Below are 25,305 nucleotides of genomic sequence, written 5' to 3'. Positions count from 1 at the left end.
TCAAGACTCTCCCGCAAGGAGTACGTCTCTCCTTATCTATAGCTATCCTGAAAGTTAAGGAGTTATAATCATTGTTCCCTAACTGCTCACCCACTGAAAGGTCAGTCATCTTCTCTGATACCCTCCTGAATCCTGTAACCTGTAAGTCCTTATTATGAATAAAATTCTGTATGTTCTTTGAAAGTTTGTGGAAACACATATTTTAAGTTCAGGCAGCATTTTACATTTTAATACCATCTGGAACACTTATCTGAAAGTTTTGATTTGAAATCAAGCTGAAATTTATACTTTCAATTGGTTGATTAAAAAATATAATGGCTAATTGTTCTCTGAAGGCTATATTTTAAATGGTGAAAATACTTTCATAATTTTCAGTGTTAACCCTTTTAAGTTGGACATTTTAATGATTGGGTGAGTAGGATTGTGCTTATTTCAGAACTGAATTAGAATCAGGTTTATTATCACTGCCCGTGAGTCCACAGACAGTTTACATGTCTGATTCTGCAGGGAAGGAGCTGTTCCTAAAACACTGGGTGTGGCTCCTGTACCTCTGCCCTGCCGGTAGTAACATAAAGAAGGCATTATCTGAGTCCTTAATGATGGATGCCACCTTTCTGAGGCACCGCCTTTTGAAGATGTGCTCGATGGTGGGGAGGGTTGTGCTGGCTGAGTTTACAACCCTCTGCAGCCTCTTTTTATCCTGCACATTGCAGTGGATCCAGGTCCTTGTTCATACAGGAGTTCATTCCAGCCATGACCAATCTCTCAAGCCACTTCATCCAGTAGATGTGAGCGCTGCCCGGGAGATAGTCATTGAGGTAGCTCACCCTGCTCTTCTTGGGCACCAGAGTGATTGATGCACCTGCAGCCGTGAGGAGCTGCAGGTGTCGTTGGCAAATTTACAGATGACATGTTGAGGTGTGCCTGCCGCACAGTAGAGCTGCGAGCTAAACGTGCATCCTTGAGGGGCGCTTTTGTTGATTGTCAGCAAGGAGGAGCTATTATTTCTGATCTACGCCGACTAGTCTCCTGATGAGGAAGTCAAGGGTCCAGTTGAAGGGGGAGGTATAGAGGCTTGTTGATTGGTACTGAGGGGGTGATGTTGTTGAACACTAAACTGTAATCAATAACAGCAGCTTAATGTATGCGCTGTTGTTAGTGACAGAAGCAACTAAGTGAAGTGTTAGCGCTCAAGTACACTGTATTTGATCAACCCACGAAGGACTGCCGAGAAATATCTGGAAAGGCATCAAGGCGCTGACAGATCACAAAACCAATAATCTGCTGCCAGAAGATGACACGACACTGCCTGATGTCCTAAACCAGTTCTTCGCCCGCTTTGATACTCAGAGGGAGGAGGCTGCTCCACGCATCAACCCACCTGACGATGAGTCCACACTGGTCCTTAAGCAACATCAGGTGAGATCCACCCTGAGGAGAGTGAAGGCTAGTAAGGCAGCTGACCCAGACGGAGTGCCCGGCCGGGTACTGAAAGCATGTGCCGACCAGCTTGCTGAGGTGTTTACAAGTATATTTAACCTCCCACTGCAACAAGCTGTTGTTCCAACATGCCTTAAAACCTTCACCATCATCCCAGTGCCCAAAAAATCAGCTGTGAAGTGCCTGAATGACTATGGCCCTGTAGCGCTGACACCCATAGCCATGAACTGCTTTGAGAGACTTGTGCTCTCACATATTAAGACTAAAATCCCACCTGATCTGGACAAACACCAGTCTGCCTACCGGGCAAACCGCTCCACAGAGGATGCAATCACAACAGCCCTCCGTATTGCTCTGACTCACTTAGAGGAACCCAACACTTACGTGAGGATATTATTTGTGGACTTCAGTTCTGCATTTAATACAATCATCCCCCATAAACTGGTCAGCAAACTGAACACTCTTAGCCTTGGTTCCTCCCTGTGCTCATGGGTCATGGACATTCTCACAGTCTGACCACAGCAAGTCAGAATTGGTAAGTACACCTCCACCATAGGCACCCCGCAGGGCTGTGTGCTGAGCCCTATGCTCTACACACTCTTCACACGACTGCAACCCCATCTACACTTCCAACTCCATAATTAAATTTGTGGACGATACCACAGTGGTTGGCCTGATCTCGGACGAGGATGAAACAGCCTTCAGGTTTGAGTTGGATCATCTGACGGAGTGATGTAAGGATAACGACCTGGTCCTTAACACTTCTAAAAGAGATGAATATTGACTTCAGGAGAACAAAGGACAGAGTGCACACCCCCCTCCATATACATTGGAGAGGTAGTGGAAAGTGTGTAAAACCTTAAGTTCCTTGGAGTTATGTTGTCAAAACAACTGACATGACCACCAACACCTCGCTGCTTGTAAAAAAGGCATAACAAAGACTCTTCCTCAGAAAGCTGAAACAGGCCAAACTCCCACAAAGCTGTTGCTTAACTTCTACAGAAGCACAATTGAAACCATCCTGACCAACAGCACCACAGTGTGGTATGCCAGCTGCACAGCCGCTGGGCGACAAGACCTGCATCGCGTGGTGAAGGTGGCCCAGCGAATTGTCAGGATGGAGCTCCCAGGACTGGACACCATCTATTCCAGCAGACTCAGGAGGAAAGCAATCAGCATAACCAGAAACACCACACACCCCGGCCACTCCCTGTTTGACCCGCTGCCGTCCAGCAAAAGGTTCAGGACACTAAAAGCCAGAACAAATAGACTGAGGAACAGCTTCTATACCAGAGCTGGGGCCTCCATCACACCACTCCCACAGAACAATGACTGAAACTGTGAGCACACACATGCACACCCAAGGACTCAAATACTTGCACTAACGGCACATTGTGCATTACTGTGATATTCTGGTGCTGCTGCAACTTATTTTCTGCTACTTATCTATATAATACTGTTTTTCTATTACTGTTTTGTTTTTATCTACCGCTTTATTTAATTGCCTGAGAGGAAGCCAAACAGAGTTTCATCGTACCTATGTATAATGACAATAAAGATCATTCAATTCAATTCAAATTGGTTATAGATTAATTGAACAGCAAACTCTGGAATTAAATTTGCAAGGAAGAGTAACAATATTTTTTAAATGAAAAAAAGGAACATAAAATGTGAGGAAAAACTTCATCTCATTGTGACAGAGAAGACAGAATGGGATGAAGGTAGAGGTAAAATCCTTGTATTTTTGAGACTCACTACAAGCTGGTCTCTTCTAATTATTTTGAGTGATTGTTTGTAAAAGTAACTCCGGAGAGTTGTGATAATTATAACACCACAAAAACCTACAAATGCTGAAAATCTGAAATGGAAACAGACTTACTCATCAGGCAGCAAGTGACAGCAAGAGAATCAAATTAGTGTTTTAGCACAATGACCTTCTCTCAGAATCTTAATGCATACATTTGGGACAGGCTTTACAGTAATTGTTTCTCTTTCCTGTCCATCATTTTTATATGAATTTGAAGTGCAACTGTCAGTCATCCTGTTGACAAATTGGTCATAGAGTCATAAAGCACAGAAAGAGGCTCCTCAGTCCAACACATCCATATCAACCAAGAGGTCTATCTGAGTGAGAAGTGAATGTGGAAAGTATGATTAGTAGGTTTGTGGATGACATGAAAATTGTTGTTGTGGATCATAAGGAAGGTTCTGAAGGCTACAGTGAGATATAGATTATTAGGAAAGTTCAGTGGAGTGTTGGCATATGGAACTTACGTCCAACGAGTTCAAGGAGATGCATTTTGGGAAGTCAAATAGCATGGGAACATACTGTTTAAATGTAAGACACTAAAGAACACTGACGCACAGTAAAACCTAAAGGTCAAGTCCATAGTTCCCTGAAAGTGGAAACATAGGTCAACAAAGAATTCACACTCAGTGCCCACTTTATTAGTGCACCTGTACACCTGCTTGTTAATGCATATATCTAATCGTGAAGTAATACCGGATTAATATCATCCACAAACCCGTAAGAAAGCTCAAATTACAGTTTATGTGGGCCAAAAATGACCTGGGACCCAGGTCAGCTGGTGTTCACCGGATCCCCTGTGAATGAGGCGCATGATGGCAACCCGCATCAAGGAGCACGGGAGGAGTATTTGTTTGAAATCAGCGGTAGCAGAACGTTACATTCAGTGACTGGAGGTGGGGTAAAATCAAAAGGGTGCTAAATGGTGGCTCTTTTGCTTGCATCTTTGGGAAGGCTCTATTTCTATATAGATTTTTTTTTTCCTTTTCAGGGTTCTTTTGAAGACCCTGACCTGGAGCTACATTCTGACTTCGGTTCTCTGCAGGAATGGGACCAGCTCGCAGGGCCTCACGACCGGCCGCTTTTTGATACTGCAAGGACGCGAGTGCACCTTCAGGGTTCTCGATTTTTGTGGCTCTGGGGAGGTGCTGATTCTAGGCCGGTGCTGCTGACTGAAGCATCGTGGAAGAACACGGAACATCGGGAGCAGCGGGTTAGCTGCCGGGGATTGTGTGTCTGGAGAGCTGCGTCTTCTTGGTGCTGACTCTCTGGGCGCAGAACTCAGAAAAAGCAACACAACAGAATTTTAACATTGTATATCAGTGACTTGTTTGTTATGTCTCCCCTATCACTGTGAAATAGGAACACCTCCTTTTTCCTTATTAGGGAGAGAGAGAGCCTGCGGTATGTCAAATCATCAGGTGAATGAGTAGCCTTTGGGGTACTGCAAGTCTGTGTCTTTATTGATGCTTTGCTGCACGCCTGAGTGCTGGGTGGAGGGCTCTGATGCTTTTTTGCTGGTAGCATTGGAGGTTTCATTGCCTTGCTGCTGCTTGTACATGAGAGGGGGCAGCTGGGTGGGGGCTTTGGGGTTTTGATGTTTTAACTGTCATTCATTCTTTGGGGCACTCCTTTGTTTCTGTGGATGTTTGCGTGGTAAAAGAATTTCAGGATGTATATTGTATACATTTCTCTGACATTAAATGTACCTATACCTATTGAACCATTGACCATATAATTGACCTTGATAACACATAACTATTGTGCTGCACCAGTGGCTTTTGGGACTGCCTGGTGAAGGAAGCCATTGAAATAAATCTAGAGAAAAAGAATTTTAAAAAGGACAAAAGTCTTGCTCTAATTAAGAACTGAAATTAAATTGTAAACAAGGTGGGACAGTAGAAACCTGACTGGATAAGGACTAACTAATCGGGATGAAGATGGCAGAGTTTGTCATTGAAACCTCAGTTAAAGTCAATACCAGTACCTGGCTGGAAGCCAGAGAAGAGTTTATTCATAATATCTAATCAGTCAATCATGTGGCAGCAGGTTAATGCATAAAAGCATACAGATTTGATCAAGAGGTTCAGTTGCTGTTCAGACCAAACATCAGAAGGGGGAAGAAATGTTATCAAAGTGATTTTGACCATAGAATGATTGCTGGTGCCAGACAGGGTGGTTTGAGTATCTCAGAAACTGCTGATCTCCTGGAATTTTCATGTACAACTGCCTCTAGATTTTACAGAGATTTTTGCGATAAACAAAATAAAACATCCAGTGAGTGGCAGTTCTGTGGGCGAAACCATCTCTTTAATGAGAGGGATGAGAAGAGAATGGCCATACTGGTTCAAGCTGACAGGAAGGGGATAGTAACTCAAAAAACCATGCATTGCCACAGCATATTGAATGCACAACACATTGAACTTTGAAGTCAACGGGCTACAGCAACCAAAAACCACACCGGGTTTGAGTCCGGGACCTAATAAAGTGGACACAGTGTATATCAGGATCAGAATCAGGTTTATTATCACCGGCATGTGTTGTAAAATGTTTTATCTTAGCAGCAGCAGTTCAATGCAATATATAATATAGAAAAATAATAACAATAATAATAATAATAATAATAATAATAATAATAATAAATAAATAAATAAATAAATAAATAAATTACTGTAAATATATATATTGAATGGATTATAAATCATGCAAAAAACAGAAATAATATATATTAAAAATGTAAGGTAGTGTTCACGGGTTCAATGTCCATTTAGGAACTGGATGGCAGAGGGGAAGAAGCTGTTCCTCATCACTGAGTGTGTGCCTTCAGGCTTCTGCACCTCCTAGCCGATGGTAACAGTGAGGAAAGAGCATGTCCTGGGTGTTGGAGGTCCTTAATAATGGACACTGCCTTTCTGAGACATCACTCCTTGAAGATGTCCTGAGTACTTTGTAGGCTAGTACCCAAGAGGGAGGTGACGAAATTTACAACCCTCTGCAACTTCTTTCGGTCCTGTGCAGTCACTCCTCCATACCAGACAGTGACGCAGCCTGTCAGAATGCTCCCCACGGTACATCTGTAGAAGTTTTTGAGTGTATTTGTTGACATACCAAATCTCTTCAATCTCCTAATGAAGTATAGTCACTGTCTTGCCTTCTTTATAACTGCATCGATATGTTGGGACCAGGTTAGGTCCTCAGAGATCTTGACACCCAAGAACTTGAAGCTGCTCACGCTCTCCACTTCTGATCCCCCTATGAGGATTGGTATGTGTTCCCTCATCTTCCCTTCCTGAAGTCCACAATCAGCTCTTTTGTTTTACTGACGTTGAGTGCTCGGTTGTTGCTGCGGCACCGCTCTACTGGTTGGCATATCTCACTCCTGTACGCCCTCTCGTCACCACCTGAGATTCTACCAACAATGGTTGTATTGTCAGCAAATTTATAGATGGTTATGCCTAGCCACAGTCGTGGGTATAGAGCGAGTAGAGCAGCAGGCTGAGCACACGCCCCTGAGGTGCACCAGTGTTGATCATCGGCAAGGAGGAGATTTTATCACCAATCCACACAGATTGTGGTCTTCCGGTTAGGAAGTTGAGGATCCAATTACAGAGGGAGGTACAGATGCCCAGGTTCTGTAACTTCTCAATCAGGTTTGTGGGAATGATGGTATTAAATCCTGAGCTGTAGTCAATGAATAGCATCCTGACATAGGTGTTTGTATTGTCCAGGTGGTCTAAGGCCGTGTGAAGAGCCATTGATCTATTGTGGCGATGGGAAAATTGCAATGGGTTCAGGTATGACATACTTGCTTTCATAGATTGGGGCACAGAATCTAAGAGTTGGAACATTATGCTATATGTTATCATTTTACCAAACATCCAAGCCAGGGTGCACTTGGACTCTCGAGTCAGAATCAGGACCACATTTATCATCACTGACATACAGTATGTCATGAAATTTGTTCTTTAGCAACAGTACACTGCAATACATAAAAATATTGTAAGTTAAAATAAAAAATATATTAAGAAGTAGTGAAAAAAGGCAGCAACGTAATGAGCTAGTGTTCATGGGTTCATGCACCATTCAGAAATAATGGATGTTCATACACTATTCATGCCGCTGCCTGTAAGGGGTTTGTGCATTCTTCCCATGACCATGTAGATTTCCTCTGGCCATTCTGGTTTCCACTCACAGTCCAAAGATGTACTGATTGGTAGATTAATTGGTGATTAGGCTAGGATTTAATTGGGGTATTGCTGGGCAGTGTGGCTCAAAGGGCCGGTAGAATAAATCTGATAAAATAAATCTGATGCCAGAGGGGAAGAAGCTGTTCCTAAAATGTTGATTGTTTGCTTTCAGGCTCCTGTCCCACTTTGTGGATGGTAGCAATGGGAAGAGGGTGTGATCCTGATGATTAATGATGGATGTCATTTTCTTGAGACCCACATTTGGGAGATGTCCTCGATGGCGGAGAGGGTTGTGCCCAAGATGAAGCTGGCTGAGTATACAACCCTCAGCAGCCTCTTTTGATCCTTCACATTGGAGTCTCCACACCAGTTAGTGTTGAAACCAGTCAGAATGCTCTCCACAATGCACCAATAGAAATTTACAAGAAATTTGGTGACATGCCAAATCCCCACAAGCTCCTAATAAAATATTACTGCTTGTTTGCTTTCATAGTTACATCAATATGCTAGGCTCAGAATGGACGTTTGGAGATGTTGACAATGAAATTGAAACTACTCATTCATTCTGCTGCTGACTCCTCAATGAGGTAGGTGTGTATTATCCTGATTTCCCTTTCCTGAACTTCATTCTCTATTCCTTGGTCTTCCTGACTTTGATTGCAAGATTGTCATTGCAACACCACTTAACCAGCTGATCTACCTCACTCCTGTACGGCTCCTAGTCACCATCTGTCTGGTCACCCTACTGTAGGAAGGATGTGGTTTTGCTGGCGAGTATGCAGAGGAGATTCACTAGGATCTTGCCTAGATTGGTGAATTTTAGTTAGAGAGTAGTTAAATTCTGGAATATGATACCAGGAATTCTGCTGGTAGGTGATGGAATCAGATGACTATGTTTAAGAGTTATTTGGACAGATGCTGAAATAGACAAGGCAGAGAAATTCATAAGAACAAGAATTTGTGCTGATGCTGGAAATCTAAAGCAACAGACACAAAATGCTGGAGGAACTCAGCAGGTCTATGGAAAAGACTAAACAGTTGACGTTTCAGGCCAAGACCCCTCCTCAGGACTTGAAAAGAAGAGACAAATCGTCAGAATAAAAAGGTGGGGAAGGGGAAGGAGAATAGTTAGAAGGTAATAGGTGAAGCCAGATGGGTAGGAATGGTAAAGGGCTGGAGAGTAACACGATGGTGGTGAAGACAAGTTCCCAGGAAGGATACATGGCTCCATTAGCGAGTCTGGATGAGGACATGGTCAAAGAGTCAGAGGGCAGCAGAGATCACAGAGGGAGAACAGTGACACTGAACTCCCAATGAAGAGAAAATTTAAACTTCTTTGGGGTAGGCATCCCTCAAAGAAGCTTTGCAGTGGAGCAGCAAATCATAAACAAGATGGTAGCAAAAACAGGAAGGAAGGATTGTGGTAGCAAGTCTGAGGGAGTACATGGTTGAGGAGTCAAAGGGCAGCAGTGATACTAATATGGGAAATAGGATTCGTGTAGATAGATTAAAAGGTCAGCATGGTGTTGGTGAGCTGAGGTCCTGTTTCTGTGCTGTGGGACTCTAGAACTTCATGATTTTGGATCTACATGGATCTCTGAATTTAAGTATGTTGACTGAGGTAACTTGATGTGAGAAATGAGGAACTGAAGTTTCTAACTCCTGCATACAAGTGCTTAGACCAATCTCAAAGGATGCCATGTTTGTTTTGCAGTTTATGCTACAGTTAATTTACTACTCAAATGGATTGATTTCAAACTGTTAAAAAAAATTACAAGTACACAATTATATTGATGCCTATGATGGCCTATAGGTAGACATGCCCATCTGCTTAAACCAGGCAATTAATTAATGATGAGAATATCCTATTTTTAACCTTATCAATCCTCCCTTGAAGGCTAAGCATGCCTTTAAGGTACTTCCAATTAAACAATGTAGCATTTAATTAACTTTTCATTAAACTTAATATTGAAGAGCTCCATTATGATGAAAACAAACAAAAATGATGTGTAAAAGATAAAGGAATGGCAATAGAAAAATGTCTCACATCTCAGATACAGTAATCATCATGTAAACATGCTGTTAAGAGAGTCACAGGTTTTGGTGTGAGGCTGGCCTGCAGTCACAGAGAGGCCAACCCAGGTAAGGAATCAAGTTTTGATCCCACTAATTGTTTGTCCAGAAAGCTATCGATTCTGTTATCCAAATCATTGACATTCAACATAAAAACAAGTTGGTCCCAACACAGACTCCTGAGAACACCACTAGTCACTGGATCAGAGTATAACTTATCCCTTTTCAGATAATCAGAATAGGATCCTTTATTCCCGCTCTTTGACTCCTGCTAGTCAGCCAACGCTTTATCCATGCTGATCTCTTTCCTGTTATACCATTGTTTCTTATCCTGATAAGCAGCCTCATGTGCAGCACCTTTATCAAAGGCCTTCTGAAAATCTAAGTACATAACATTCGCTGATTCTCCTTGGTCTATCCTGCTTGTTATTTCTCAAAAAAAAATTGTAACAAATGTGTCAGGGGAGATTTTCCCTTCAGGAACACATTCTGACCTTGGCTTATTTTATTATGTGTGTACAAGTACACTAATACCACATTCTTAACAATCAACTCCAACGTCTTCCCAACCACTGAGATTAAACTAACTGGCCAATAATTTCCTTTCTTCTGCCTCTCTCCCTTCTTGAAGAGTAGAGTGACATTTGCAATTTTCCAGTCCTCTGGATCCATTCCAGAATCTATGATTAGGGAGATTTAAGAGACTCTTCGGTATGTGAATGAATGAAAAACAGAGAGGTATCTGGGAAGGAAGAGTTAGATTGATATTGGAGTAGGTAGATTGGCACAACATTGCGAGCCAAAGGGCTTGTACAGTCCTGTATTGTCCAATGTTCTATGATGTCTGGATCTGCCACACTAGAAGGCTCAACATTCTGGAGGGAAGATCTCCTGAGGAAATGAGGTCCGTGACTCTGTGGGAGGTTATGGCCTGATATTTGATGGTGGGGTCAAGGTCCATGGGTAGACAACACAATAACAACTAAATAATCTGCTTCCTGTAATCCTAATTGTGATATTGGTTAAGGATACTGCGCAATATTCTCTTGCTCTGTTCAAATAATAATTCTGTGAGATCTTTTGCATCCATCTAGATGGGATCATGGTCTTAAAGTCCTGTAGAAAACACAGCTCTTCTTCTGTGGTATAATGGACCTTCAGTCAGTATATAGGAAATGAGCAGAATTTTTAATGACCTCAAATCTATGAAACATGATAATGAAAGTTTAGCCAAAAGAATGTTTGATGGTCAAATCCAGATCAAGTCCAAAACAAAGGCACGGATGATGGTCTAAATTCCATAGTTCCTTCAAAAATTTCCTGTTATGGAAGCCTATATAAGATACATTTGGAAACGCTTCTTTCAGTTCTGAGCCACATTAAACATTATTTGTATCCATGTTTCCCATTTTTTGTTGGTGCTGTCTAACAAATTGTGTTTCATATAACTTCTGGGTCCTTTAAACCACAAATTTAATAATGGAGGTGGGTTGCTATGAGAACTTATTGCCTGATTTTGACAGGTAGAGAAGAGGCTGGTGGATGTTGTCAGAATCAAGTGTTGAATAGGTGGATTAATGAAAATTTAGAGAATCACACAACAATGAATGCATTCTGATCTGACTCCCACACGAGTAGTACAATATCTGCATCCTTTTGCTTCATCTTGCTCAGATCTGTCTGAAGAGATTTTGTGACGTGATCTTTGTTCCACATGGAAGACAGCAGATCTCTTCCTTTCTGGAGGTCATGTTTGGTGTGCACCGATACCCAGGCGGCGGAGATGCATCTTCAACCCCAGGCAAGTAATGTTGAAGATGGCTCCTTCAATGACTTGTTTAACCATATAGTATCATTATATCATCCCTGGGCCTCACTGTTATGGTTCTTCATGAGTGTTATCAGCCATTGATGTTCCCCAAGTCGAAAGCCAATAAGTCTGCCTTGTGGTGTGATTGGATCAGCATGGGTGAACAATATAACAATGACCCAAGTCATTGGCTGTATTTAAGGCAGAGATAGATAGTTCTTGATTAGCCAGGGCATCAAAGAGGATGGGGTGAAAGCAGGGGAGTGGGAATGACTGGATGAAGTGGATCAGCCCATGTTTGAATGGCGAAGCAGACTCGATGGGCTGAATGGCCTACTTCTGCTCCTAAATCTTATGGTCTAATATTATTATGACTGCACTTCAAACATAATATGTTTTTTGCTCTGCCTTACCTGGTCATTATGGGACATATGGCTACACCTCTTTCCCTCTCTTTTCCCCCACCCCTCACTTTATTGTCTGTCACCCCGGCCCCACCACCATCAAGTAATATATCAGCAGTTTGCTTGGAACTGATTGGAGCTGTCTGAAAGGTGATGCAAACCCTCTGATTCTCCGTGGACATTATAAACTCATACCATTAATGTACAATGTAGCAATTTCCAAAATTCCCACCACCATTCCTTATATTCTTCACAGATGGAAGGTCCATTGACTTGCTTGTGGATATGCTCAGGGGAAGTTTCATTCATGGTGATTTGTAGGTACAGTAATACACTGTCTATGTTGTTTGTAGTTGCCACACCAGCCAGGCTGCAAAGTTGGTTGTGTGACCACCAGACCATTTATTTCCTTAAAGAAAGTGCACATAATGTAGTTAAATATTTCATCGAACACAATCTGACTCATTCTTTGTAGAGGCCAACTTCAAAAATTCAGCAAAAATATAATTATTGTGCACTGATTTTCACTTCTATCAATATTATTAACAACAGCATATATTTATTTTAAACTCTGAACAGCCGCAATATGCTTAGAGTGCAGTGTTTGAATATAGCCATTGAAGATAAATGTTGCTTTTACATTTACAAGGATGTTAACAAAATTGCATTTGTTATAGAGCTGGTGGAGAGCACAAAGTGCAATGCTCATTGAAACAAATTGCAATGTTAATATTGCCTTATGACACTGATGGTGCTATAATGGGATTCAGTGTATGACAAGTCTTCTACAAAGAGGTTGCAGTTAATCACATTTATTGCACTTCCAACATATGTTTCAAATCAAATGTTTAAAAAAAAGGGGGGGGGGCGGGATTGAGGAGAAAATAGCCTAACTTCACGAAAGATAATGGCTATGCCACAAATTGCAGCCTTTACAGAGAGAACATGTTAATTATTTCTGTTTTAATTGTTAGAAGTAAACATTTCTACATGTTAACAAACAGGGATGTGAAGGTGATTATATGATTAGGGAACTGCTTAATGTTTTGATGCATATTTCATACCATAACAAACATCCAAAAGCAATCCTACTGGGGACTGGTGAGGTTAACTTTGACAAAATTCACCCAGCTGTGAAATCCATAGGTTTGGATTTAATTTTTGCATCACACCTAATGTTATCCTCTTTTAACATCAAGGGAGAGGAGAATGCTATAAGGATTAAAACTAATGCCATTAACTTCTTGCCAGCTGGCTATGGTTAATAATGCCCCTCGTGCTTATGGAATTCCATATAGATTCTGGACAATGCATAGGGACAGATGAAGGACTTGAAATCAAAAGAAGTTGTTTCATTCTTTCCTTTACCCTTGATCAAGCCCACATTACAACACTCAGTAGAATGTGATTGTACTTGGAAAACAGGTCAAAAGCAGACGGACAAATGTGACACACACAAAATGCTGGAGGAACTCAGCAGGCCAGACAGCATCTGTGGAAAAGAATAAATAGTTGGCATTTCTGGCCAAGACCTTTCAGCAAGACTGAAAAAAAAAGATGAGGAATCAGAGTAAAAGGTTGGGGGGAGGGAAGGGAGAAACAAAAGGTGATAGGTGAAACCAGAGTTTGATTGGTGAAAGACCTGGAGAAGGGGGAATCTAACAGGAGAGGACAGAAGGCCCTGGAAGAAAGAAAAAGGGGGAGGAGCACCAGAGCAAGGCGATGGGCAGGCAAAGAGATAAGGTGAGAGAGGGAGATGAGAATGGGGGAGCGTTACCAGAAGTTCGAGAACTCGATGTTAATGCCATCAGGTTGGAGACTACTCAGATGGAATATAAGGTGTTGCTCCTCCAACCTGAATGTGGCCTCATTGCAACAGTAGAGGTGGCCATGGATGGACATAGAACATAGAACATAGAATAGTACAGCACAGTACAGGCCCTTCGGCCCACAATGTTGTGCCAACCCTCAAACCCTGCCTCCCATATAAGCCCTCAACTTAAATTCCTCCATATACCTGTCCAGTAGTCTCTTAAACTTCACTAGTGTATCTGCCTCCACCACTGACTCAGGCAGTGCATTCCATGCACCAACCACTCTCTGAGTAAAAAACCTTCCTCTAATATCCCCCTTGAACTTCCTACCCCTTACCTTCCTCTTGTATTGAGCAGTGGTGCCCTGGGGAAGAGGTGCTGGCTATCCACTCTATCTATTCCTCATATTACCTTGTACACCTCTATCATGTCTCCTCTCATCCTCCTTCTCTCCAAAGAGTAAAGCCCTAGCTCCCTTAATCTCTGATCATAATGCATACTCTCTAAACCAGGCAGCATCCTGGTAAATCTCCTCTGTACCCTTTCCAATGCTTCCACATCCTTCCTATAGTGAGGCGACCAGAACTGGACACAGTACTCCAAGTGTGGCCTAACCAGAGTTTTATAGAGCTGCATCATTACATCGTGACTCTTAAACTCTATCACTCGACTTATGAAAGCTGACACCCCATAAGCTTTCTTAACTACCCTATCCACCTGTGAGGCAACTTTCAGGGATCTGTGGACATGTACCCCCAGATCCCTCTGCTCCTCCACACTACCAAGTATCCTGCCATTTACTTTGTACTCTGCCTTGGAGTTTGTCCTTCCAAAGTGTACCACCTCACACTTCTCCGGGTTGAACTCCATCTGCCACTTCTCAGCCCACTTCTGCATCCTATCAATGTCTCTCTGCAATCTTTGACAATCCTCTACACTATCTACAACACCACCAACCTTTGTGTCGTCTGCAAACTTGCCAATCCACCCTTCTACCCCAACATCCAGGTCGTTAATAAAAATCATGAAAAGTAGAGGTCCCAGAACAGATCCTTGTGGGACACCACTAGTCACAATCCTCCAATCTGAATGTACTCCCTCCACCACGACCCTCTGCCTTCTGCAGGCAAGCCAATTCTGAATCCACCTGGCCAAACTTCCCTGTATCCCATGCCTTCTGACTTTCTGAATAAGCCTACCATATGGAACCTTGTCAAATGCCTTACTAAAAAGACACGATCTGCCCCTCACAAAGCCATGCTGATTGCGCCTGAATCAGACCATGATTCTCTAAATGCCTATAGATCCTATCTCTAAGAATCTTTTCCAACAGCTTTCCCACCACAGACGTAAGGCTCACTGGTCTATAATTACCCGGACTATCCCTACTACCTTTTTTGAACAAGGGGACAACATTCGCCTCCCTCCAAACCTCCGGTACCATTCCAGTGGACAACGAGGACATAAAGATCCTAGCCAGAGGCTCAGCAATCTCTTCTCTCGCCTCGTGGAGCAGCCTGGGGAATATTCCATCAGGCCCCGGGGACTTATCCGTCCTAATGTATTTTAACAACTCCAACACCTCCTCTCCCTTAATATCAACATGCTCCAGAACATCAACCTCACTCATATTGTCCTCTCCATCATCAAGTCATGTCGGAATGGGAATGGAAAGTGGAATTAAAATGGGTGGCCACTGGGAGATCCCTCTTTTTCTGGCCGACAGAGCATAGGTGCTCCATCCATGGCCTCCTCTACTGTCTCAATGTGATCACACTCAGGAGGAGCAACACCTTATATTCCGTCTGAGTAGGCTCCAACCTGATGGCCGAACATTGATATCTTGAACTCCTGGTGATGCCCCTCCCTTCTCTATTCCCCATTCCCTTTTCCCTCTCTCACCTTGTCTCCTTGCCTACCCATCGCCTCGCTCTGGTGCTCCTCCCCCTTTTTCTTTCTTCCGTTGCCTTCTGTCCTCTCCTATTAGATTCCCCCTTCTCCAGCGCTGTATCTCTTTCACCAATTAACTTCCTAACTCTTTACGTCACCTCTCCCCCTCTGGTTTCACATATCCCCTTGTGTTTCTCCCTCCCCTCCACCCTTTTGCTCTACCCCTCATCTCTTTTTCTCCAGTCCTGCTGAAGGGTTTCGGCCTGAAACATCAACTGTACTCTTTTCCATAGATGCTGCCTGGCCTGCTGAGTTCCTCCAGCATTTTGTGTGTGTTACTTGGATTTCCGGCATCTACGGATTTTCTCTTGTTCGTGATCAGACAACAGTGATGTAGGTTAGACAGACTTTCAGACTGTCCAATTTGTTAACTGATGGATTGCTGAAATATGACTGATAGAATAATGCTGCTGCTGTATCTGTACTAACAAAAGGTTGAAGATATTTTCAGAATGGTATTTGGGTTAATCTGGGACATCAGCATGGTGATACAGTGTTGAGGTTGCTGTCTCACAGTTCCAGGGAAATGACCATATATCTGCCCACATAGAGTTTGCAGTTCTCCCCATGACTATGTATTCCCCTCAGGTGATCTAGTTTCCTTCCTCCAAGAAATGTGGGTCTGTAGGTTCACTATATTGTTCCTGGTATGAGGTGATTGGAGCTGATAGGCATGTGAGAGAACAGCTGATGGATCAGCTGGATGGTGGAGCTGCAAACCTGACGGAAGATGAAGGGTGCCAGGGATCACAGTGCATTCATGCTTTAAGTTGCAATTTTAACCAAGGGTGTAAATATTACACATTTGTTCTTCATTTACGCAATCATTATGAAGACCTTGCCATTAATGAGAAGGGGACATTGATAATGGAAAAGTAAAGAGAGAAGTCAGTTAGTTTTTTTTTAAAAATGTGGCAATCTAAACAACCCTAGCAATCATGGAGAGGACAAGAGTAATGTGAGAAAGTACCCAATACTAAAATATCTGATATGGTCTGAATAATATATTCCAAAGATTAATTATCTTTATGATGATTTTCAGACTAGTTATTCTATTGCCATCTTGTTGCGCTTTCGCAGTACATCTTCATTATTGTACATGATTACAGGCTGTAGTTCACTGGCATAATGGTCCAGACTAGATTCATCTCTAATTTGGCCACCCACATTACAGTCGTTCTCAGAGCTGATGTCTGGTGTAACAGCCGAGTTATCATTTTCACTGACAAGATACTTGGAGTCTTCACGGTGGAGACCTTTCCCCTTAATATCATTAGCACTCACACCTGGGCCAACTTGTGCACCTTTCTGATGGTTTACTCCATGGCATTTTTGACGGTGTCTTATTTCATCATCTGTAGTTTTGTTGGACAACCACTTGTCTTCTATTTTGTCTTCCACCTCCTCACCAGAAAGCTGACTGGACTCAGAATAATCAGAGTCATGCTGGCAACTGCATCTGGATTGGGCTGTCTCCTCAAGATAACCTTTGAAATATGAATCAAGAAATATTGACATTAGATTACTTCAAACTTGACCTATACCTGGATATTATATTGTAAAACAAAAGAAAACACGTTTCAGGGTAATTTGATACTCTTAATTTATTTAGCTGAATTTGTAGTATCAGTCAACATAAATGGAAATGGCCTGTTATCAAATGTTCTGACACTACTGCGGTTAAATTGGAGCAGCAAACACCTTTTGTGTGCTGTGCTGCTTTCTAAAGTCCTGAAGTGGCGAGCAGGCATAAAATGCATACAGGATAGGCACAAAGAAGAATTGCTTGGCCATATTTGAAGCAACCATTAGTCAAATTGCATACCAGGTGGATGATCCAGCAGCTTCTTTGAGTTCAGAACAAACTTAGAGTTGAAGCAGTGAAGAACCAGCACTGCCCAAGCATTCCTAAAAATGGTGACAAGTGTTCAACACAATCGACATTACTGAGATTTTCCAATCTTCTCCTATTCCCAGTCCGTAGAACACCAGACCCTGCTCCCTCCTCCATTTACAGTGAGTTACTTCCCAATGCCCTCCACATGTGGGTTATAGTAAATTCTCACCCAACTTTCTAATTCTACTGGACAATCTTTAAGGTCTGACAATGTGCATTGAATGGCACTCCCTTACTTTAGTAATGAGGCACTCGCATGGAATACAAATTCTGAAATTCAGAAATCAGTATTTTTTAAGAGTTAGGTAAGAAAATAAATTCACTGTGCTTTAGTTTGAGTGCTAAACAGTACATTATTAGAAAAGAGGCAAACCTCCCCCTATACTATATTGAACACGTAATCCTTTTCAAATGTGCTGTATGGATTTAAGGATTTAGCTGTACCTTCAGTTTGCTCCATGCAAGGGGGTTCCTCTGTTTCTTTCTCAGGACCTATGCCTTCAATGAATTTCTGCTCTTTCATGACTCTGGTGATTTCATTCAATTGTCTCAGTAAATTTTCTTCCTGTTCCCTGGTATCATTTGTAAACCTTCGGACACACAAAATAAAAGATGTAGCATCTTCTATCAGATACCACCTTAAGATATGATCCAGAAAATCATGTAAGCATTGTTTTCCCTCACCCTCCCTAAATATTGAAATCTTCATCCAAGAAGGAAAATGGTTCAGAGCGTATGAAGTTGGAAATGGAATGGACAATGGAAAGTGGATGAGAGCAAGATGAGAGGTGGTTGTTCTGGAAAGGGAAGACCGTGACATTTGTATGGGTTGTTAGTCATAACCATGAAGAAATCCAAGAACTCCTTGGAGCTAGAGATAGTGAAAAGGCCGAAGTGAAGGGTTTATGCTATGCCTTATCATCATAAATAAAAAGACCTGAGCATTGCTGTTGCCCCAGGATGATTCTAAAGCACAATGAAGGACCTAACTATGAATTAGGAAGCTTGGTAACCCTTAATATAGTCCAGCACCTCTGAATTCTAGAACATTGGAACTTTGGAAAACAGATCATTCAGCCTAACATAACTTTGCTAGATCTTTGAACACCAGTATTACAGTTGAGTAAAGGTAACTACAGAGAAATGTGAGAGGAACTGGCCAAAGTTAATTGGAAGGAAACACAAGCTGGGATGACGACGGTAGAGCAGCAATTGCTGGAGTTTCTGGGAGTTGTTCGGAAGACAGAGGATCAATTCATTGCAAAGAAGAAGCAATCTAAGGGGAGTATGAGGCAGCCATGACTTGCAAGGAAAGTCAGACAGCATAAGAGCAAAAGAGAGGGCATATAATATAGCAAAGATTAGTGGGAAGCTAGAGGGTTTGGAAGCTTTTAAAAACTAACAGAAGACAACTAAAAAAGCAATAAAGAGAGAAAAGATGAAATTAGGGTAAGCTGAGTGGTGGAGCTATGACAGCGCTTAAGAGTGACTTCTTCAAGCTCATCCGCGGAAACAGCTTAGTTTCTACCTTTAATATCTCTCTTTTCCCTTTTCAAAGTGGATGAGACCCTGACCTACAGTTACATTCAGACTTTGGTTTTTTGCAGCAGTGGGACCCATTCCCAGGGCCTTATAACCAGCCGCTTTCCAATATTGCAAGGATGCTGCCTAAAAGACGAGCGTGCCTTCGGGTTCTGAGGAACATCGGGAACAGCGGATTGGCTGTTGGGGGCTCGGTACTCAGCAAATCGCATTCTCTCTCTTTCTGTCTTATTGGTGTGGGAGAACTTGTTGCCCGTTCTCGAGTCAGAAACCTCAGGAAAAAGCGACGCAGCCGACTTTATCATCACAAATCAGTGAGTTGCATTGTTATGTCTTTCCTCTCACTGTGACAGAGTGACACCTCTCTGTCCCTTTATTAGGGAGAAAGAGAGCCTGTGGCATGTCGACTTGTTGGGTGAACGATTCGTTTTTGTTGTACTGCAGATCATGGTCTTTCTTTGGAGTTTTTCTATTGCTTGCTTGGTGGATATAGGGTGCTGTTGATTTTTTTTGCTGAAGTTGGGGTGGGGAGGGTCATTGCTTTCCTGCTGCTTGTACGTGGGAGGGGGAAGTATGGAGGGCTTTGGGAGTCTAATGTTTTTACTGTCACTCATTCTTTGGGCACACTTCTGTTTTCATGGATGTCTGCAAAGAGCAAGAATTTCAGGTAGTATATTGTAAACATTCTCTGATATTAAATGAACTATTAATCAAAAAATGAAGAGGATACTAAAACCTGTTTCAAAATATAAGAATAAAAGAGAGGCAAAAGTGGATATTGGAATGCTGGAAAATGATGCTGGAGAGGTAGTAATGGGAAACAAAGAAAAGGCATACAAACTGAATAAGTATTTTTTGTTAGTCTCCACTGTGAATGACATCAGCAGCATGTCAGAAATTCGAGAGTATCAAGGAGCAGAGATAAATGTAGTCACTATTACTAAAGAGAAGGTGCTTGGGAAGCTGAAAGGTCTGAAGGTAGATAAGTCATCTGGACCATATGGACTTTACTCCAGGGTTCTGAAAGAGGTAGCTGAAGAGACTGTGGTGGAATTAGAAATGATCTTTCAAGAATCGCAAGTGTCACTACTCTCTTTAAGATGGGAGGGAAGCAAAAGATAGGAAATTATCGGCCAGCTAGCATGATTTCAGTGGTTAGCAAGATGTTGGAGTCCATTATTAAAAATGAGGCTTCAGGGTACTTGGAAGCACACAATAAAACAGGCCAAAGTTAGCATGGTTTCGTTAAAGAGTAATCTTGATGACAAATCTGTTGGAATTCTTTGAGGAAATAACAGTCAATGGAAGTTGGCTACTTGGATTTTCAGTAGGCCTTTGACAAGATGCCACACATAGTATGTTAAACAAGGTATGAATTCATTACAGGAAAGGTATTAGCATGGATAGAAGATAGGCTGACTGGCAGGAGGGAAGAGTGGGAATTAAAGTGGCCCTTTTCTGGTTGTCTGCCACTGGCTAGTGGGTTTATGCAGAGGTCAGTGTTGGGCCTACAGTACTAATTTTTGCATTATATGACGGAATTGAATGCTTAGTACCTAGATTTGCTGATGATGCAAAGATAGGTGGAGGAGCAGGTAGTGCTGGGGAAGCAGGGAGTCTGCAGAGGACTTAGACAGATTAGAAGAATGGGCAAGGAACTGGCAGATCAAATACAATGTAGAAAAGTGTATGGCCACGCACTTTAATGGAAGGAATAAACGTGTAGAACATTTTCTAAACGAAGAGGAAATTTAGAAATCTGAGGTGCAAAAAGGACTTGGGAGTCCTGGTGTAGGTTTCCGTAATGGTGAACTTGCAAGTTGAGTTGATAGGAAGGAAGGCAAATAAGAGGATTAGAAGATGAAAGCAAGAATGTAATGCTGTGGCTTTATAAGGCACTAGTCAGATGACATTTGGAGAATCATGAACAGTTTTGAGCCCCACATCTAAGAAGAGATGTGCAGGCATTGGAAAGGGTCCACAGGTTACAAGAATGATCTTAGGACTGAAAAAGTTAACATACGAAGAGCACTTGATGCTTTTGTGCCTGTACTCACTGAAGTTTAGAAGAATGAGGTGGGATCTCATTGAAACCTACCAATTACTGAAAGGCCTCGATAGAATGGGTGTGGAGAGGATGTTTCCATAGTGGGAAAGTCTAGGACCAGAAGTCACAAACTCAGAATAGAAGGGCATCCTTTTAGGACAATGATAAGGAGGAATTTCTTTAGCCAGAGGGTGCTGAATCTGTGGAATTCATTACCACAGATGGCTGTGGAGGCCAGGTCATTGGATATATTTAAAGCTGAAGTTGATAAGTCCTTGAATAGTAAGAGCATCAAAGATTACAGGCAGAAGGCAGGAGAATGGAGAGGAACAGACAAGAATAGAATGGAAAGCATTGGAGAGGGATAGGAACAGACTAGTTCAGGAAACATTTAATTGGAGTAAGGGGAACTATGAGGCTATCAGGCAGGAACTTGGAAGCATAAATTGGAAACAGATATTCTCAGGGAAATGTACTGAAGAAATGTGGCAAATGTTCAGGGGATATTTGCGTGGGGTTCTGAGTAGGTATGTTCCAATGAAACATGGAAAAGATGATAGAGTACAAGATCCGTGGTGCACAAAGGCTGTTGTAAATCTAGTCAAGAAGAAAAAAAATCTTACGAAAAGTTCAAAAAACTGGGTAATGATATGAATCTAGAAGATTATAAGGCTAGCAGGAAGGAGCTTAAGAATGAAATTAGGAGAGCCCGAAGGGGCCATGAGAAGGCCTTGGAGGACAAGATTAAGGAAAACCCCAAGGCATTCTACAAGTATGTGAAGAGCAACAGGATAAGTCGTGAGAGAACAGGATGAATCAAGTGTGACAATGGAAAAGTGTGTATGGAACCGGAGGAAATAGCGGAGGTACATAATGAATACTTTGCTTCAGTATTCACTATGGAAAAGGATCTTGGCGATTGTAGGGATGACTTGCAGTGGACTGAAAAGCTTGAGAATGTAGATATTAAGGAAGAGGATGTGCTAGAGCTTTTGGAAAGCATTAAGTTTAATGGGATGTACCCCAGGCTACTGTGGGAAGCGAGGGAGGAGATTGCTGAGCCTCTGGCAATAATCTTTGCATCATCACTGAGGATGGGAGAGGCTCCAGAGGATTGGAGCATTGCGGATGTTGTTCCCTTATTCAAGAAAGGGAGTAAGGATAGCCCAGGAAATTACAGGCCAGTGAGCCTTACTTCAGTGGTTGCTAAGTTGATGGAGAAGATTCTGAGAGGCAGGATTTATGAACATTTGGAGAGGTATAATATGATTAGGAATAGTCAGCATGGCTTTGTCAAAGGCAGGTCATGCCTTACGAGCCTGACTGAATTTTTTGAGGATGTGACTAAGCATATTGATGAAGGTAGAGCCATAGATATAGTGTACATGGATTTTAGCAAGGCATTTGATAAGGTACCCCATGCAAGGCTTATTGAGAAAGTAAGGAGGCATGGGATCCAAGGGAACATTGGTTTGTGGATCCAGAACTGGCTTGCTCACAGAAGGCAAAGAGTGGTTGTAGGTTGGTCATATTCTGCTTGGAGGCCAGTGACCAGAGGTGTGCCTAATGGATCTGCTCTGGGACCCCTACTCTTTGTGATTTTTATAAATGACCTGGATAAGGAAGTAGAGGGATGGGTTAGTAAATTTGCTGATGACACAAAGGTTGGGGGTGTTGTGGATAGTGTGGAGGGCTGTCGGAGGTTACAATGGGACATTGATAGGATGCAAAACTGGGCTGAGAAGTGGCAGATGGAGTTCAACCCAAATAAGTGTGAGGTGGTTCATTTTGGTAGGTCAAATATGATGGCAGAATATAATATTAATGGTAAGACTCTTGGCAGTGTGGAGGATCAGAGGGATCTTGGGGTCCGAGTCCATAGGACACTCAAAGCTGCTACGCAGATTGATTCTATGGTTAAGGAGGCATACGGTGCATTGGCCTTCATCAATCATGGGATTGAGTTTAAGAGCCGAGAGGTAATGTTGCAGCTCTATAGGACCCTGGTCAGACCCCACTTGGAGTACTGTACTCATTTCTGGTCACCTCACTATAGGAAGGACATGGAAACCATAGAAAGAGTGCAGAGGAGATTTACAAGGATGTTGCCTGGATTGGGGAGCATGCCTTATGAGAACAGGTTGAGTGAGCTCGGCCTTTTCTCCTTGAAGCGACGGAGGATGAGAGGTGACTTGATAGAGGTGTACAAGGTAATGAGAAGCATTGATCATGTGGATAGTCAGACGCCTTTCCCCAGGGCTGAAATGGCTAGCACGAGAGGGCATAGTTTTAAGGTGCTTGGAAGTAGGTACAGAGGAAATGTCAGGGGTAAGTTTTTTACGCAGAGAGTGGTGAGTGCGTGGAATGGGCTGCTGGCGGCGGTAGTACAGGCAGAAACAATAGGGTCTTTTAAGAGACTCCTGGATGGCTACATGGAGCTTAGAAAAATAGAGGGCTCTGGGTAAAGCCTAGATAGTTCTAAGGTAAGGACGTGTTTGGCACAGCTTTGTGGACCAAAGGGCCTGTACTATGCTGTATGTTTTCTATGTTTCTACTGGGTTTGGGAAGGGGAATAAATCAGCCATGATCGAATGGTGGATCAGACCTGACAGACTGAATGGCCTAATTTTGCTCCTCTGACTTTTGGCTGAATGGTGTTATAAAAGAGTCATACATCTCTCTTTTAGAAGTTTTTGATTTTGTTTTTATCACTGTTTTTGCTTGGAAAGTAATGCCTAACAGTTGCCTATAACCAATGTTCCCTCTAATTTGTAGTCAACCGTGTGCGCAAAAATCTTATGTTGTGCAAATTTTTTTCCTGTGACAAAAGTATGTGTGTACTGAATACACACATGGCACAGTTTATGTAGGTTTACAAAATACTTGTCATAAAACTGCACAGAATAACAACAAAATAACATACATATTTAAGTCACTCAGTTATTTTTTCTCTCTCCTGTCTTTGGCATTTACCAATTCTTTGTAAACTCTATCTAGACTAATGGAACTTCCATCCAACTGATAGCTTTAGATTCTCATTAACATATGCAAATGACATTCACCTAAACGGTTTCTCAGCTTGTTTTTGAGTTCATTCATTAGGCTAAAACCTCGCTCACAGTCCGCACTAGACGCAAGAAAGGTTCCCTCAATGTCCATCAACTGTGCAAGGTTGCAAAACTGTTCATTTTGAAGTACAAATGTCACCATTTGAGCAAAGTTCGAAATCAGTTTGTATTTAATTTTTTCTTGCAAGGAAAATTTGAAATCATTAAACTGTCTAACTATTACAGTATTTTTAGCTAGAAAATTATGATATTTTAGACGTAAGGCATTAACTTGTTCATCGCCAACTGTGAAGTCACAATCTGCAATTGCGGAGAAATCAAAAGTTGACCATTCTTGTACCTCATCTTCAGGAAATCTTTCTTCTAAATGAACACAAAGACTATTCATAAAAGTCAACAGCAAACTTGTACCTACTGTGAAGTTTTCTTCACGTTGTTGGTTTAGCAAAACCTTAACTTTGTCACTCCACGAAACATTGTCTCCCAGATACTGCTTTCTTATCTTGTCAATTTTGCCTCGCGCAAAATGAAGTGAATCAGTTGGTGTCAGGCCACTGTTTTGCAGAATCTTGCACAGTGCAGCCAGTTCATCAAAGACATCACTTAAAACCTGTAAAGCTACTTTGTATGTGATGTTTATCAACTTCTTGTGACAGTATTTAGCCACAGGGTCATTTGACTGATTGTTTTCAATAAAAACTTAGTAAGCTATCTACAGGATTTGAAACAGATCTTTGTAAACTTTACGATATGAACACTGTCTGCCAAAGATAGCTGCTGCTGTGATGCAGCTGTACAAACCGGAACAGGAAAGGTGAGGTGATGTAAATTAGTGACGTGCATTGTGGTATTTGAAAAACTGACTAACTAGTTAACAGAAACATTTGGCTAAAAGATTATTTTCAATAAGTATAATTATTAATTACTACATTATTTTAGTTAACTAACCTTTTGTGCGCACATTAATTTCCTTTGTGCGCTGGTTGAAAAATGTGTGTGCGCACGCACAGCTTAGAGGGAACATAGCCTATAACTGAGTGGAATTTTTGCCTCTTGTTTTGTCTTTTGGGAATAATTTAACTTTATTTTCTCTAAATATCACTCATTGGTTTATTTATTTGGATCGGCACAACATTGTGGGCCGAAAGGCCTGTTCCTGTGCTATACTGTTCTATGTCCTATGTCCTATGCCCTATATCTCATTGGCTGGTGAGCTTCTATCGTTTCTTAGTTAAATAAAAACACTTCAAAACATGAAGTGTTTTA

The 25,305-nt window shown here is 42.0% G+C and overlaps 1 protein-coding gene across 2 annotated transcripts in view; it reads right to left on the bottom strand.

Moving 5' to 3' along the window:
- Positions 1-15,739: 15,739 nt before the first annotated feature.
- The window catches only part of LOC134354270 (protein RIC-3-like), a 77,660-nt gene continuing 68,094 nt past the window's right edge, over positions 15,740-25,305 (bottom strand). For both annotated transcript variants that reach the window (XM_063063182.1, XM_063063183.1), the window contains exons 5-6: positions 17,827-17,972; positions 15,740-16,972 (exon numbers count right to left, since the gene is read on the bottom strand). In XM_063063182.1, coding sequence (XP_062919252.1) covers positions 16,533-16,972; positions 17,827-17,972 — 586 coding nt within the window. In that variant the 3' untranslated portion in view covers positions 15,740-16,532. The remainder of the gene's footprint in view (positions 16,973-17,826; positions 17,973-25,305) is intronic.

This window comes from Mobula hypostoma, chromosome 11 (assembly GCF_963921235.1).
Source record: "Mobula hypostoma chromosome 11, sMobHyp1.1, whole genome shotgun sequence".
Lineage (NCBI taxonomy): Eukaryota > Metazoa > Chordata > Chondrichthyes > Myliobatiformes > Myliobatidae > Mobula > Mobula hypostoma.
This window is presented reverse-complemented; position numbering and strand designations above follow the sequence as displayed.